At 46.1% G+C, this 13,298-nt stretch overlaps 1 protein-coding gene across 1 annotated transcript; it reads right to left on the reverse strand.

Annotated features, from left to right (window-relative positions):
• Positions 1-960: 960 nt before the first annotated feature.
• Positions 961-5,818, reverse strand: LOC104624907 (the record flags this gene model as incomplete). The annotated part of the gene is given in 6 exon segments (XM_010292391.1): positions 961-1,149; positions 1,364-1,537; positions 2,622-3,024; positions 3,027-3,137; positions 3,140-3,167; positions 5,747-5,818. Coding segments are annotated over 6 exon segments (977 nt in total), but the record flags the coding sequence as incomplete, so codon positions are not given.
• Positions 5,819-13,298: the final 7,480 nt, after the last annotated feature.

The following is a 13,298-nucleotide window of genomic DNA, read 5'->3' on the forward strand; positions in this document are numbered from 1 at the left end:
CGCCGGGGTGCCTGATCACGACTAAATCTCCAGGAGGGTGGGCTGGCCGCGGCACGAGGGCCGGCGCCTGAGGTGCTGGCGGTAGGGCAGGACCGGAGGGCGGGCGGGGAAGGTGCAGCAGACCCTCTTCTAACCCTTGAAATGGCTCGCTGCAAATGGCATCGCCGTTTTCAAATGATTCGGCCGGCTTTTAAAAAAATTTGGATAGACAGAAATTAAAAGAAGGTGCATTATATTTTGATACAGGCACTGGGCTACACCCTTCTGGGAATGAACGGGCTTTTTAGAAAATAAACACCTACCTAAATAATCTGTGAACTTGAGAGGGATGAAAAGCTATCATAAAGTTACTTCATGTTGTGCTATTTTAAAAATAACCCCTCCTCATAGCACTGTTATTCTGGTAAGAAAAGAAAGAGAAGCTCGTGTCTCAGCCTAATTTCAAATGAAAAGTTCTTGAAGAGAGGGGAATTCCGTCTGTATATGACAATCAGAAGGAGATTCAAAAACTCAGGAGAAAATTGCCCAGAAATACTAAAGTCAGCTGCAAAAAATCGTGACTAGGAACCCGTAACATGCCTCTGCGGACTTCTAGGAGATTCGTGACAGTGACACATTAACATTAATAGCAGCGATAAAAATACAGTATTTTATTTCTTCAAAGTACACCTGGCTACTCTTTTCAACCTGTGGCGTAATGAGAAATACTATCATCTCTTTTTTCCTTTGTCTTTTTTAAAATAAAAGGTGAGATTTATTTTTTTTTCCCAGGTAATCAGAGGTCTCTCAGGGCAAAGCTTTATAGAAATATCGCAGTCCTGGGTTATATTAATTTGCCCTCCTGGATACTTAGGACTTGCCTGATGCTCTACCATAAACGGCTCAGATTTGGGTCTCAAACTCCCTCCGCTTTTAAGGCAAACTGTGAAGGGAGGAAGCAAAGCAAGAAGCAGACGTTACCGTAGTCCCCCTTGAAATATAACCACTTTCCTTACATCCCAGTCAGGGTAGGGAACAATTTTGTACTGAGTAGGAGCGCAGCAGCGGTCCTGACTCCCAGCCAAGGCAAGATGTCCGTCTGGCCGGGGTGCGACCCAGTGGCGCCTTTCGGGTGCTGGCTCCGCGCTTCTCGTTTTTCTCTCGGGCCGGCTTGCCAAGAATCACAGAATCACAGAATCACTAGGATTGGAAAGGACCTTCAAGATCATCAAGTCCAACCATTAATCCAGCACCACCATGTCCCCTAAACCATGTCCTGAAGCGCCACATCCACACGTTTCTTGAACACTTCCAGAGATGGCGACTCCTCCAATGCCTGACCACCCTCTCAGTGAAGAAATTTTTCCTAATATCCAATCTAAACCTCCCCTGGCGCAACTTGCGGCCATAGTTACGGAAACGTGCCACAGCAAAGGAGCGGCCCGGTTTGCGTTGCAGCCGGCCCCGCTGGGAAGTCAAGCCAAAGCGGCACGGCCGCAGCACCTCCCCAGCAAAGCCCTGCCGGGGGCCTGCGGGGAGCCCTTCCTGGGCTGGCCGTCTTCAGGTGTGGGATGCGGGACGCAGTGCGGAGGGAAGCGCCAAGTGCGGCCCTTACTTTGAGCTGTAGGAAAACCTAACGTGCCAAATGGGCGCAGGGACCTCAGGGAAGGCCCTTTAGATCTGATGCTTCTATATGAGGTGTAAGGAAGAACGAACCTATTTTGAAGTATTAAAACTTCTATTGGAAAAAAAATGCAGCGTGTCATATTGCTGGAAATATATTATTATCCGCATGCTGCTTTTACTAGGAAAAGCTGTAGGCTTCCCGGGAGTGACAACCGGTCATGAGGGTGACAAAAAAAGATCACACCCTGCTCTAGCTAAGCCGCCTCAGGCTAAACCCTGGCAAACAGATGGGCTTCTCTGCAGAAGGTCAAGAAGAGCAAGCCTAGGAAGCCTGGCTGCCGCCTTCGCCTCAGCCAGCAAAGAGGAAATGGAGGGTTCAAGGGTGCCCTGAATGGGACATTTCAAAAGGAAGGGAGGACAGCAGCCGGTTCCTGAGGAGCTCCAGGTCCCTCACCTGTATAAACACGTGGCTCTCAATAGGTCACAGCTACTGCGATGGCCGAGACCCTGAGATTCATCTCACATGTGGTGCCGCAGAGGGAGCCCAGCGCTGAGCGCCAGCGGGTGGGAACCCAGGAGAGCTGTGAGCCGTGAGCGGGATGTGCACTGCACATCGTGCGCCGGAGAGTAAACCCTCCGATGCGTTCAACGCTAGGAGTGAGCTCCCAGTAACCCTCAAAACCAGCCCACAGGCAGTAGGGGAGCAGGGACCCTCCTGAAGGACACAGTTTGCGCTGCCAGTGCAAGATGGAGAGGCTGGGCATGCTGTGGTGCGGGGATGGCCATACCCAGCCCTGGGGAAACACTGTGGCCTTGTTCTTCCTGCCACTTTAAAGTTGCTGTAAAATGACAAGTTTTCATGACGGTTTGTCCATTGGCCAGGGGAAACCACCACTCAGAAAGACTGGGATGATGCCCAGGCCTTCTCTGCTGGATTGTGATTAAGCACAGGTCTGCAACTGAGGGCCACAGACTGGTTGAGGTTGGAAGGGACTCTGGAGGTCATCTAGTCCAACTCCCCCTGCTCAAGCAGGATCACATGGAGCTGGTTGCAAAGGACCATGTCCAGATGGCTTTTGAATACCTCCAAAGAAGGAGACTCCACCACTTCTCTGGGCGACCTGTGCCAGTGCTCGGTCACCCTCACAGTGAAAAAGTGTTTCCTGATGTTCAAACAGAAGCTCCTATGTTTGTGCCCACAGCCTCTTGTCCTGTCACTGGGCACAACTGAAAAGAGCCTGGCTCCATCTTCTTCACACTCTCCCTTCAGGTATTCGTACACACTGATGAGATCACCCCTGAGCCTTCTCTTCTCCAGGCTGAACAGTCCCACTTCTCTCAGCCTTGTGCCGTAGGAGACGTGCTCCAGTCCCGTCATTGTCTCAGTGGCCCTTCGTTGGACTGTCTCCAGTACGTCCATGTCTCTGGGGAGACTAGGTAGCCCAGAACTGGACACAGCACTCCAACTGTGGCCTCACCAGTGCTGAGTAGAGGGGAAGGATGACCTCCCTCAGCCTGTTGGCAATGCTTTGTCTAATGCAGCCCAGGATACCATTAGCCGCCTTTGCCGCAAGGGCACATTGCTGGCTCAGGTTCAACTTTGTGTCCACCAAGACCCCCAGGCCCTTTACTGCTGAGCTGCTTTCAGCTGGTCACCCCCCAGCCTATACTGGTGCATGGGATTGTTCCCTCCCTGGTGCAGGACTTTGCACTTCTCCTCGTTGAACTTCATCATGAGGCTCCTGTCAGTTTATTTCTCCAGCCTGTCTAGGTCCCTCAAAGTATCTCTACAAAGCTGACGTGTGCTGAAGGCATTAACATACCTTTTTGAGGCAGTAGACACGTCCAGCTGTCTTCCATAATTTTGCTGATAATACGATCTGTGCATGGCATGTAGCTCTAAGTGTTCTGGCCAGGACTTGCAAATGGAGAGATGGGGCTATTGAAAAGCTGCCCAATTAAAGGTCCTGGATAAATAATTTACCACATAAATTACTTCAGCAAAAATGATAGTCAAAGGCTCTATGCTATCACATAGGAGATAATTTGCCAGATAGCTAGTTGTCTTCAACTTCTTGGACTCTTCTCATCCAGCAGAGAAGGAAGGTTCAGGTCAGTGGAGATGATGAGAGCCTCAACATTTTGCACTGCTTTTAGCAAATCTCAATCCCAGGGACGCAAAATCTTCCTGAGCAAGATTTTTAAGAAAATGAAGTCTTAAACTGAGAGAAAATGTCACAGAATCTCATCTGAGGGCAGGTCAGCTGCTCCCTTCTGCAGAAGCACCTTCTTTTTAAAGCGTGACCATATGTAGCAACTTGGAGCCATCCAGGAAGCCCGTTAAGTACGGGTCATTTTGCCGTCAAATAGTGGGACTTAGTAAGTCAGTCACAAAAAAAAGCTCCTGCTAACATTCAGTGAGGTAGTACAAGTAGAGAGCAGTGCGGAGGCCATCTTTTGTGTCCAGTCCTATTAATTTTTACTTGCAACAGCCATTAATAGGAAAGACACGAGTCCCGTGACTGAGAGCAGCAAAACTGGGGCTCAGATTGAAAGGAAGATGTCAAACACTTTAAATCCCAAGGCTAATGTGATGTGGTTTGTTGCTTCTTGTGACCTTTATAGAACAGTGTTTCAACTGATTTAAGTCATCATAGTATTGGGTAGATCCACAACAAAATGAGACTATTCCCAAATTCAGGGCCATGAGAACTTTCTTTGAGAACCAAGGCGTTGCGAGTCACGTGTTTCTATGTTGAACAGGATAAAAATTTGCCTTTGGATATGAAAGTATTTCATGAAGCTTGTTTGTTTGGCCAATGTTTTTCCCTTTCTGGTCTTGAGTGAAGGCAGAGAAACATGAACATCTGAAAATTTCAAGGGTAACCAATGGTTTCCCTTTAGTTTCCCAAGAGTTTGGAGACACTGATCATGCAAAAGCAGGATGACCAGGGTAGATAGGCTAATGAATGGTCCATAGAAGCACATGCTTGAGAAGTCCCATGAGCCCAAAAGCCAGCTGTGAATTTTGCCATTGGCCATGCTGTGTGGCTGAATCTCAACTTCAAACCTGCCCAGCTAACCCGATGCTGTAATCCTGCGTGACAGTTTGCAAGCTTCCCCCACCTCTAGTTCTAAAGCCTCAATGGAGAGCAGTACCTTGCAGGTCCAGGGCAGCTCTCCGTGGGCCTCAGCCACCAGGTAAGCAGCACACAGGTATGCCGACCCCATTAATCATTAGGGTCTAGGAAGACCACAGGTCATCACCTCCTTGGGAATTTGGTTAGGATAACAGAGGCATTGTCCTTCCCTTCCAGAACAAATCCTATGAGGTCATTAACAACAATAAGTGGTCTTGATCTTACCTTTACCTAGCACACGAAGGACTAAACTAGTTTTACTGCTGCCCCATCCTGACCACCTGCTCTACCCCCTCATCAAGCTGGCTCTTCTGGGTGCTGCCTTTTCTTTCTTTCCCCACTTCACAGATCGATCACTTTTCTTCATAAGCACCACAATGATGGAAGTCAGATTGTTCTGACTGGTGTCAGAAGGCAGAAAACTGGCTAAAAACGTTCTCCCCTGGGGTGTTGCCAGTGTCAGGGGTTTTACACCAGCATAGTACAGTAGAAAGAGTCTCAGTCAGGGCTGCTGGGACTAGTAAATATTTTATCAGAAATAGAAATTTGTTTTAGGTGGAACCAGTGAGAGAGAGAGAGATCACCTCCTGCCTTGGTTTCTTTATTTGCACATACCTATATAAAAACAAAAACAGAATTTCAAGTAGGCAAGCTGATGCCTCAAATTCCAATGCTGCTCTGTTCTGCACAGATGCCGATTCATTAATATCTCCTTGATCAGATTAATACACTTGCCAAACATATTAAGGTCAATGTGAAGCAAAAATTTTTTGAGTTAAAATTAAGTGGATGGTAGCAGGGCATGTTGTTGCACATACAAACAGCTTTATTGACATCTAGTGCACAGGAGGAGAAGTTTAAAAAAAAATCTCTCAGGAGGCGCCTACCCTGTGACGGGGTACGTGGAAAGCCCTCTTGTGCACATGGCCACTCCGGCACGTACGTACTTCCTAAGTTGATGCATCCACTCATTGCTTATCAACGCTTCCCATGGCACTCACTGATTTCAGACCTCCACCTTTCTCCTCTCCTACTTTGGAAGGGACATTTTCTTCCTGCCAGCACCTCCTCATCCGCGTTGGCCATCCACAGGGGAAGGCTGCTCAGGATCTCCTCTCATTTGGAGGATTCCCACAGCCCTTAAGCTCTATCTGCTTGGTGCTCTTGGCATGCTGATCACGCCACCAGCCCAGGCTGCTGATAGCAGAGGACGAGGGTGTAGAGGTTTGCCTGATGTTCTCTTTTCCATTGCATGGCGCAGATGTCCGTGATGGTTGGCTTGCGTCTTCTGCACACCTCTCTGGAAAGCATCGCAAATCCGGAAGACCCTCAATGTGAAAGTGAAGGCTGGATCCTGGAGAACAGCCTGAAGGGCACTTTGAAGTCTGCACTGCAGAGTTTGAAAAAGATTGGTAAGTTCAACCAGGTGGAAGCAGACGCCGAAGGGGCCGAAGGAGAGGAAGGTGGGAAGACTCCAGCCATCACAACGGTCAGTTGAGCTTCTAATTGATGTGGACTTTTTATCAGAAAGTAATAAAAAAAACTGAGATCTGTGAATATCTACATTTTAAAAGCTATGTATCAACCATCAGAACACACATTTCTACGTATGCTTTTTTTTTTTGTATATGGGAGTATACAACATAGTGCACCTTGGGATAACACAATTATCCGCAACGTGAGTACACCATATTCATAACTTCTGGGGGAAATGATCCCACTAGGACTTGCAATATTCACCTGTTCCCTTATCAGGGACGGTTAGTTTAAAAAAAAAAAAAAAATTTAAAAATTGCTGGCATCACACGGTGATCCATTCCGTCTTATTTTGAAATTAAAAGCGGAAATTGAAAAGTTAGTATTTTTTGCTCAAGTTGTTTTATCAGCATACTTTATGTACTTCAATTTTTAAAGACAAACAGATTGGTTTTCTGGGGAGTAACATGTTAGAAGGCAGAGGAAGAAGGATTTCCAGAATTGTATATAACTTAGTATACAGGTATTTTGACAAACCTCACATATCATGTGATTATTGTTGATGTGCTAAGCAACGGTATTTTCTGCTGTATTCTTAAGATGTACATAGAACAAAATGCAAACTCATGCTGAGGATTTATCTACTAAGCAAAAATTGTATTTTAATGAAACAGCACCAGTATCATGAAAACAACATTAAGGTAAGATTTATGGGTTTTGTTTCTCAGGGTCCTTTTTGGCCTGTATAACTTGAATAAGTGTGTTGTAGACTTATGCTTCACCTTGTATTTAAACAAGCAGAAGCTGAGAAGAGTCCTCTTGTAGTGGGTGGGATCAATGCCATGAGCATGTGCCAGTTACGGTTATTCTGGACATTTTAAAAAGTGAGTAATCTCATAGCTTGCTCCCGAATATTCCAGCCCAACTATTTTTGAAACAAGAAGAAAAAAAAAAACCAAACAACCCCAAAAACAAAACAAAAAAGGCTACTTAGAACTAACACTTTAAATGTTTTCCAGGGTCCTAGCACATGGATACCATTCATCCGCAAGTATGTCAAGCCTCAAACTCCGAGGCCAGGGGAAAGTAGCTTTAAATCAGTCCCCAGTATGCAAATTCTGCAAGTGTTCTTTTCCTTGATCAGCGGTAGGGTACCCTTCATGATACCTTTTAAGTCAAAGTGAAGGCACATTTTACAGATGCTGCGTCTCTCCAAACACACAGTCCTATCTGGAGGACCCTGTCTCACAGACAAAGGCGGAGTAAGAAATGGCAAGAGCTTGCTGTGGTGTGTGGCCTCTCGTAAGGGAATGGAGCATCGTCCCGAGTTTATCTGCAGCTGCCAGTTCAGTTCGGCTGAAGGGAAAGCAAGCCAAGAGAGCAAACCCCAACCCCCGGCACAAACAGCCGCAGACATCTCAGTCCCTCGGCTACGAGCCAGGCACCACACTTATTTTTACCCTGGCTGGGCGAATGCAAAACCTCTGCTTCTCTGCGGGTCCCTTCCTCCTGGCTGGGGGCCGGTCTTCAAACGAAGCCATGATTGCAGCTGCCTAATCATTGCACAGCCCCTTAGTTTTCGTTCTTAGTCACTGGTGCACTTGCCCCAGCAGCACTCGGCTCCTCCGGCTTTCGTTTGAGCTCCTTCTAGGATGGAGGGACCAGTCCACGGCAGGACAGGTAGGGATGTGGTTGTACATCAGGCTGTAGTCTACATCTCGATGACCAGTCTGTTTCAGGCCACCTGCACGCAAGGTTTGATTTTGACAGGTACCTGTGGCTTGCTTTCACTTTTTCAAAGCTGGCCCAAAGCTTTTAACTTTGGTTACAATGACGACTTAAAATGTTAACTCTGTTCTTTCGTGTGTAAGACTGACTAGAACAAGGGCAACTACTGTAAAGGCCGACTTGCTGTTCACCGCAGCCTGTCACCCGTTCGCTTTGCTGAGGGACTCTGCGTGGCAGACCTGCACCAACCAGACCAACTCCTTCCTTCTCCGTAAGACCTCGCTATGGCGGGCTGCTCCTCTCAGCTGCTCCGTTAGAGAAGAACAGGACTGTGGATGGCCCATGATGCGGCCACTTTTATCAGAGAAGAGCTTTTCAGAGGAGACACATGTGGATAGGAGCTGCATTACAAGGATTAATTGCAGTTTTTCCTTGTGAGGCTTCAGTGTGCTGTGATCTATACCCGTTACATGACTAGACTTCTGATTTTTCAAAGAGATCTAGATTTACTGCTGCCCTAGAAATCCGTCTTAGGCCATTGCTTTAGACAGGACTCTCCACTTATTTGTGGTGTCTACTTTTTTTTTTTTTTCAGTCTCTTGCTAGAGTGACATAACAAATTGTCAAATTATCCTTTCAACGCCACTTTGGAGAAGCCAGTTCCCAGAGCAAGGGTCTCACGGGTATCAGACAAGTAGAGACAACCTGAGCCAGGTTTATGAAGAATAGCACTGGAATCGGGGTTTCGTACAAATAAGAACAAATAGTGTATATGCTAATGCTGTCTAAAATAAAGCCTCCTGGTTAACGAAGATCTTTGTAACATCTTATGATTACTACAAGATTGTAATATGACTGCTTTGTAAAATATTAAGTGTAATATATAATTTGTCCAATCCTAAATATACTTTCTTGTGACATCGCAAATGCTGTTCTAGATAAAGATATCTCTGCTGCCTGCAAGTGTAAATCTAGGTATTAAAAATTATATTGCAAGTAAAGACCTCTTTAAAGAAAATGTTTAAATATATAAAATTTAATACAGGTTTCTTTAATTTGCATTACTGCTGACTTTTTGCTTCTGAATTCATTTTTTGGACCCATTTTATGCGTTATCTATAGCTTGGAACGGGATAGATTTTCCCCTGTCTATATAATGCTCTGAGAGAAAGCAACCCTGCCTCTTCTCATGGGCCCAGCTAAGCTCGGGATGTGCAAACAGACCCCTAAATCGCTTTTCCTTTTACGAGAAACAGAACGTGCTGGACAATTTTAGTAGTAACCTCTCATAGTACGTAGGAATTACAACATCTTCACGGGCCTTAGTTCTAGAAGTGCTCAACAAGGGAAACCACCCGCATCCTCAGGATCTTTGGCGATCAGCTGAACTGTGTGTATAACCTCTTTTCCCCGTTTGAATCTAACTTGCAACAGACATTCAAAAGAAAGCATTGCTGTTATTTTAAATTTAAGTAGTAAAGCTCACGTAGTCAAAGCTGCCTGCAGCAATCCAACAAGTCCCAGAGCCGTGCCCTGATTTTCAAACTAATAAACTTCAGAAGGATGTGAGCTTAATTCATCCAAACCAGGCCACTTCTTTTTAGGTACCTCCATACGGATTACCGGCTTAAATCTAAGTACCCAGATCTGAGAGCCAGCCCAAGGCCTTGAAGTGCCAACTTTTAAGAATACCATTTATTTTTTAAAAGAAATGACAAAAAGTGCACTATTTTTACTGGTGACATTTATTTGAAGGGACACAGAACACCCACTAAAATGCTTTAAAGGAGGAAATATAAACAGCTCCCTTAAAGCTATTAATCCCTAAGTAGCCTTAATACAATTGATAAGATTAGCCTCCATGCATTACATGAGCTTGGGCATTTTATAATACCAGCCAAATGCATGTGTGCAGCTTAGCAGAGAGCATGGGAATGCTATATCGGGCTTGCAGGCACCACGCGCTTCCTAATGAGTGGTTAGGGAGGGTCTTCAAGGCTGATACAAAGAGAAAAAGCAAAACAGTGACTTATCCACCCGACTTGCTTGTTTTGTAAAAAAAAACCAACAAACATTGTTCTTACCATAATCAATGTAAAATGGGGACGGATCACAAATGCTTATTAAAACAAAACAAAAAAAACCTCAAACCAAAGAGCATTATTAGAGATTAGTTAATTAAGAGATAAGGCCAGAAAAATAGAATGGTGCCATGTGATAACAGCCTCCTGCGGGGAGATGAAGGCTTAGGCAAATTTATTTCTGGTAACAGGGATGCAGCTATCTCAATGAAATCTGAAGTAATGCATATGTGAAACATTTCCTCCCTCCCTCCCCCTTTTTTTTAAAATTATATCAGAACGATAGTGTTGACTGACTGACCGCAACGCTGAAGCAGTAAAACACCTCTCTCAAAGCACCCGCGTCTGCTGATCTCATGTCATTTTACGGGTATTACTGAATTTTGATCCAAAGCACATTTGTGAGGTGGGAAAGCCGGAGGAAACCCTGGCTCGCAGCAGCTCAGGAAGGTTTCCCCCTTCCCCGGGGAGCTCACCCCTGTTTTGCAGAACTCCCCCCCCGGCTGCGGTGCCGGAGGAAGGGCTGAGCGGGGCTCCCCCGTCCCGTCCCACCGGCCCCTTCTAAAGCAACACACAGAGAACAAGTCTTGCCTGGTTAACCTGTTCCTACTGAAAAGGAGGGTAGTCCATAAACATGAGTCAACTATTAAGTTCATTATGAGGCGCATGTCCGTAGCTTGCTCTCAGAGACAGTTCTTCCAGAGCAGAGGGTGGTGCAGGACCAGCCGTGCCAGGCAAACTCAGCAAAAGGAGGACGAAGGGGCAGGTCTGAGCCCGTCTGACCGAAGGCGCACCGCCTCACCAGCCGGTCGAGCCTCTACGCACCTTGCGTCACGTTCCCAGCAAAACGAGGTCAAGCATCGCAGATCAGAAATGGGGAGACCCGGGCGCCTGAAACTCGGCGAGGCACGTCTGCAGCTGCGGGGGGTGAAGAGGGGAGACCAAAGCGTCGGCTCCCACCGGCAAGTAGAAAGCAGTAGGTCTGAGGCACACAATTTCCCAGACTGACAGTCTTGTTAAGAGGGTGAAAATAAAGTTTAATTCTTGGGAAAAAAAAAAAAACAACCCACAAACAAAAACCACAAAACAAAACAAAAAAGCCCCAACCCATAGAAGTCACTTTGAAATATGCGACGACGCAGCATTTAACAGCGGCGTCGAAGAACCACCGTCCCCCCCAGCTTCCGGAGACACGCCGAGCCCACTCTCCAGCCGGGCAGTAATAGTCCCCAAATGCAAAGTTTTCCTTTTATGAATGGCTTTTTGCCTTCCCACCCGCCCAAGTAACCCGTTCAGAGGGTAGCACAGCTCTGCCTTAGACAAGCGCGGTTTCAAATGGGTGTGTTTTCCCACTTAAACATGTGTTTTCTCTGACACAAATAAGACTAAGCTTAAAGATGAAGAAAACACAGGTGGAAAATGCAAACAAGGACAAGGTGAATTCCCAAGTTCGCATGAATGAATCTTTCATTAATTATATAAAGTAATCAAGAGCCAAAGTAACGTTGATTCTGTAAAGTTGCTGTAGGCGTATTTTAAGTAAATTATGACAGCATTTCTTGTTTTCATCCAGAATTAACTGTAATTAGGTCCCAGAATTTACATTTATTCTCTACTTGTTTAAGTGTGAGGGTTTATTTTTTAAGTTTTAGAGTACTTCAGATTGTTCTTGAGATCAAGGAATGTTAAAAATTGATTAAATTCATTTCAGAAAGCATTTTATTCAGGAAGAGATTTGCAATAGTGTCTCCAGATTTCAAATAATTACTAGTGCAGCATGTCCCCAACATGTGTGACAAAATGACTTTCTGTCCCCTCCCTCTTCACAAGCTGGCGCTCAACCAGGCATGCTGCTCATGCAGGTAGGCATTCCCAGTGCCACATACCCTCCTCAAATATTTCACAACTAGGTCTCTGCCACTGGTGGAGACGTACAAGCAGATCCTGAAGCTCTGAGAGCAGGAAACGAGCCCGTCCTTCTCCCTCTATGATCACTACAGCCCTGGGAAACCGTGCGCCTCGCTAGCCGGGCCTGGAGCAGGGCTTCCCACCCTGAGCACGTGTGATGCTCCAGCGTACTGAAGCAACCGCGTTTTACAGAATCACAGAATCACTAAGGTTGGAAAGGACCTTCGAGACCATCACGTCCAACCGTTAACCCAACGCCACCGTGCCCCCTAAACCACGTTCCTGAAGCGCCACATCCACACGTTTTTTGAACGCTTCCAGTGATGGTGACTCCACCACCTCCGTTTGTTCTTTGGTTTGTCGTCTTAGATGGACCTGACACCTTTCAACACCTGCATAATCTTTATTCCACATCTGCCCAACCATATTTGCAATACTACCCCCAAGAAAGTGTGTTATTTAAATATCTCGCATATGTCGCTATTAACAGCGGTTACCCCTTAGCCTCCCAGCTGAACACCGCGCTTCTGCGTGCTCCAGGTGCCACGTGTGTTGCTGTCACAGAGCAGTTCTCTCTCCATCAAATAAAAAAAGAGGGGAGTAGAGATAAATAAAGTAGAGATAGAGGGGAGCTCAAGGCCCACACTGAGTATACAGGAAAAGAAAACGCAACACGAATGCATGCAATCTTCTGAGCTTCCAGCTACTGCGGCATTTTATGAATTACCAAAGCTTGACATGGAAGGATGTAAAATACACAGCTGAGATGCCTGATTAGTTCAACAGCATTAAATAGATGCCCAACAATTACTGCAGATTTTTTTTTTTCCCCTTCTTCTAGTGTACTTTGTGCCAAATTGCACATTCATTCCAAAAGGCTCCAATACAACCGTCGCAAGAAAACGCAGGCTCCTTGGAGCTGTCTTTATGGGGAGCAAACGTTACCCCTCTATGCAGGCACCTCTGCTTAGAGGACGCTAGTGGATTACATCAGTGAACATACTGCTGATCTCCTTGCCTTCGTTATTTTTATATAACCTTTTCTCCGATTTATGAACATGCTTTAGCATCCTCTGTATTAAAGTACTGCAAGTACAGAAATACGCTTCACACATTATTCCTCAAATAGGTGGTTGATTTCAAATCAACACCTTCATTTTGTAAGTCACTAAAACATGCCGCAGCAGCCTGCAGAGATGCCATCACCGACCTGAGCTCCGCTGTCCCACCCTGCCCGGGGCTGACGAGCCCGGCCGGCTTTCCTTCCAGGATCCTATGCAAAGAACAAGCTGGAAAACTTACCACCCCCGAGCTCAAGCTGTCTGGAAAGAGCCGATGAAAATACATATTCGCAAACGGA

The sequence above is a fragment of the Phaethon lepturus genome, unplaced genomic scaffold, assembly GCF_000687285.1.
Source record: "Phaethon lepturus isolate BGI_N335 unplaced genomic scaffold, ASM68728v1 scaffold24338, whole genome shotgun sequence".
NCBI lineage: Eukaryota > Metazoa > Chordata > Aves > Phaethontiformes > Phaethontidae > Phaethon > Phaethon lepturus.